This window comes from Drosophila innubila, chromosome X (genome assembly GCF_004354385.1).
Source record: "Drosophila innubila isolate TH190305 chromosome X, UK_Dinn_1.0, whole genome shotgun sequence".
NCBI classification, from domain to species: Eukaryota; Metazoa; Arthropoda; class Insecta; order Diptera; family Drosophilidae; genus Drosophila; species Drosophila innubila.
In genome coordinates, this window is record NC_047626.1 from 25,238,877 (window position 1) to 25,242,414 (window position 3,538).

Below are 3,538 nucleotides of genomic sequence, written 5' to 3' on the forward strand. Positions count from 1 at the left end.
AGTTCTAATATCAAAATTGGAGATATTAAAGAAAAAAAAAATTGTATCAAAATATGGTAATGGAACTTTTTTGGAAACCAAGGCTGCCACACCTGTTTTTGAAGCGACTTGACTATTAGAACGAGCTGGCAGCACTGCTACTACATTTGTGAATCAGCTGGGCCGGCCCAGCACTGCCAGCACTGATAAAAAAAAATTGCAAATTTAATAATGCAAAATACTCAATAAAAATAGAACAAATTTGATAAAAAACTTTAAATTGGAAATTAGATAAAATTCAGGTAACATTTTTAATGAAGGTTTGAAGTAGGTCAGCCTTCGGGGAGAGAAGTATGAAAATTTAATTCTAAAAAAAGAATAAAATCGAAAAAATTCAAACAAAAATTTTGCTAAAATTTTAAAAATTCGAGCTAAAACAAAAAAAAAAAGGGTAAGAGGTACCAAAATACAGAAGACATTTTTTGTACAATTTACTTATTTGTTTTTAAATCGAGCCGGATCGGAAATTTTTACTGGATGGGCAGCCCTCACAAAAGCTGGCAGCACTGCTTGATATCGATAGACGACGTTCGACTTCATTACCGACCGCTCTGAAATTCCACGATTCTTTATTTATTGTTTTTGTTGGAATTGCGCATACAGAAGGAATATAACAAACGAAAGCGGTAAAAAAGAACGACAGCATACAAGAAGTGGCATAAAGGAATAATTAGAAAAGAACATCAGGCAAACTTGTGAGTAATGCGCAACAAACACAATAAACCAAACACTCGCATCGCTGCTGGATTGTGATATATGCTTGTGTGTGTGTGTGCGACATGCACTTTGTTGTTTTTGTCACTGTTAGTGTTGTTGGTGTTGGTGCTGGTTAGTCATACATAAAAATTCGACTTGAATTTTTCGTCAAAGTGCGTGAGAAGGATTCACAAATATTGTTTGTCTCGCTCGAATCTTTTGTTAACAACTTTGTGAATTTATTTTCATATTGTTGATCGATGATAAAAATCGATAAGCAAATAGTGGTCCACATCTCTCTCTCTCTCTCTGTCGCTCTTGCTCTCTGTCTGTGTGTGACGTCACTCGCCATTTGTGACTTATTAATATAATTGTTAATTGTTGTTTAATTATATTATATAGCTTAGAGGGAAAGCAACCACAACACATCCAGATCCACATCCATGGCAGCCGGCACCACATTGCAGAAGGCCATCGATTTGGTGACCAAAGCCACCGAGGAGGATCGCAATAAGAACTATGCGGAGGCGTTGCGTCTCTACGAGCACGGAGTCGAGTATTTCCTCCATACCATCAAATGTGAGTAACGCCCCTCCCCAAAAAGAGAACTAGTTGTTAATTTATGTCTCTCTCTCGCTCTCTCTCTGTGTGTCCGTCTCCATCTCCATCTCTAGATGAGGCGCAGGGCGAGAAGGCAAAGGATTCTATTCGAGCGAAATGTTTACAATACTTGGATAGAGCCGAGAAGCTCAAGGAATATCTAAAGAAGGGCAAGAAGAAACCCATTAAGGAGGGCGGCGAGAACAGCTCCAAGGACGACAAGGACAAAAAGAGCGACAGCGATGACGATGACGGCGACGATCCAGAGAAAAAGAAACTGCAAAGCAAACTGGAGGGTGCCATTGTCATTGAGAAGCCGCATGTCCAGTGGTCCGATGTTGCTGGTCTCGATGCCGCCAAGGAGGCGCTCAAGGAAGCCGTCATCTTGCCCATCAAGTTTCCACAGCTGTTTACCGGCAAACGCATACCCTGGAAGGGAATATTGCTGTTTGGCCCGCCCGGTACGGGCAAATCGTATCTGGCCAAAGCTGTCGCCACCGAGGCGAATCGATCCACATTCTTTTCAGTGTCTAGCTCCGATCTGATGTCCAAATGGCTGGGCGAGTCCGAGAAGCTGGTGAAGAATCTCTTCGAGCTGGCACGCCAGCACAAGCCATCGATTATATTCATTGACGAAATCGATTCCATGTGCTCCGCCCGTTCGGACAATGAGAACGACAGTGTGCGTCGCATCAAGACCGAGTTTCTGGTGCAGATGCAGGGCGTGGGCAACGACACCGATGGCATACTCGTCCTGGGTGCCACCAATATACCCTGGGTCCTCGACTCCGCCATTCGCCGGCGTTTCGAGAAGCGCATCTACATTCCGCTGCCGGAAGCGAATGCGCGCCTTGTCATGTTCAAAATCCATTTGGGCAACACCACGCACGTGCTGACCGAGCAGGATCTCAAGGAGTTGGCCGGAAAGACCGATGGGTAAGTCCCTCTCTCACTCTTTCTCTGTCTCTCTGTCCTTTTCTAATCGAGGCGGCACCTACATCTCATACTCTATCGCTCTCTCTCTTTCCTTAGTTACTCTGGCGCCGATATATCGATTGTGGTGCGCGATGCGTTAATGGAACCTGTTCGCAAGGTGCAAACTGCCACGCACTTCAAGCGCGTCTCTGGACCATGTCCAAACAATAAGGATGAGACTGTCGATGATCTGCTGGTGCCTTGCTCGCCGGGCGATTCCGGTGCCGTCGAGATGAACTGGATGGATGTGCCCAGCGATAAGCTATTCGAACCGCCTGTAACTATGGTAAGTTCAGGAGCAACTGCATCCCGTTTTCCCCTCCAAGCTCAACTACTTTCATTTATAACAATTGCAGCGCGACATGTTGAAATCCTTGTCACGCACGAAACCGACTGTCAACGACGACGATTTAATAAAGCTGCGCAAATTCACAGAGGACTTTGGTCAGGAGGGTTAGGAGCCAGGTCAATGCCAACCACCATCGTCACCAACATCGTCACCGCCACCGCCAACAATCCAACAACCCAACAAACAAACAACCAAACAAGCAGCACCATCAGCTAATTCTAATTGTTGCCTATTGCATTAATCGAAACAACAACTATATTGGATTTACAATCCGATCTTGATATAGTTTACAAATTAATTGTATCTCTTGTATTTTTGTTCGGGTCTTTTTCGATATATGAGAATGTATGATGATAGTATATATTATTGCTTAAATTGTAATTCATGTTTTGTCGAATGCTGCTCCAGTTGCACCACAGATACGCACCCCTCACCGCCCCCCGCCCCTCTCCATCACACAGAGATGTTGCTGCAGCTGCTGTTGCAATGGCAAAAATGAGAAATTGTTAAAGAAGTTGATGTATTTTTTTATACTCGTAATGTTAAGTCGTAAATCCGAAATGAAGCTGAATGTTATACACTTCAAATGTGTCCATGCGAGTGTGTGTGCGTGTGTGCGTGCGAGTGTGTGTGTGTATCTGTGTGTAATATGCAAGTGGGCGCCACATTCGACTGCCTTCACTCCTGGAACACCTGCCTGCGCATTCGCCGGACAGTCAGCCAGACAGACCAACAGACAGAGAGACGAACGGACGGACGGACAGTTGAGACAGGTAAAATAGCCAGTTGGCCAAGTAGCCAGTTAGCCAACCAGCAAACCAATCTAATTTTAATTGTAAACTATCGAAAAATACAAAATAAACGATATTAAATTTAAAA

At 44.1% G+C, this 3,538-nt stretch overlaps 1 protein-coding gene across 2 annotated transcripts; it reads left to right on the forward strand.

Moving 5' to 3' along the window:
• The first annotated feature begins 516 nt into the window (after positions 1 to 516).
• Positions 517 to 3,538, forward strand: LOC117787220 (vacuolar protein sorting-associated protein 4A). 2 transcript variants are annotated; one of them, XM_034625690.1, is made up of 5 exons: positions 517 to 734; positions 1,138 to 1,314; positions 1,410 to 2,271; positions 2,368 to 2,596; positions 2,667 to 3,538. In XM_034625690.1, exons 2-5 carry the CDS (start codon positions 1,179 to 1,181, stop codon positions 2,766 to 2,768), a joined length of 1,329 nt encoding a protein of 442 aa, XP_034481581.1. In that variant the 5' UTR covers positions 517 to 734; positions 1,138 to 1,178; the 3' UTR covers positions 2,769 to 3,538. The 2 variants fall into 2 exon arrangements, with proteins under 2 accessions (XP_034481581.1, XP_034481589.1); XM_034625698.1 differs by having other exon boundaries at positions 1,163 to 1,314.

What these genes read in the sequence shown, in the direction of transcription:
- LOC117787220 (XM_034625690.1), top strand. Translation starts at nt 1,179, where the DNA reads ATGGCAGCCGGCACCACATTGCAGAAGGCCATCGATTTGGTGACCAAA. An exon ending in TTTCCTCCATACCATCAAAT is followed by an intron (nt 1,315 to 1,409) that starts GTGAGTAACGCC and finishes CTCCATCTCTAG; the next exon opens with ATGAGGCGCAGGGCGAGAAG. An exon ending in TCGAACCGCCTGTAACTATG is followed by an intron (nt 2,597 to 2,666) that starts GTAAGTTCAGGA and finishes TAACAATTGCAG; the next exon opens with CGCGACATGTTGAAATCCTT.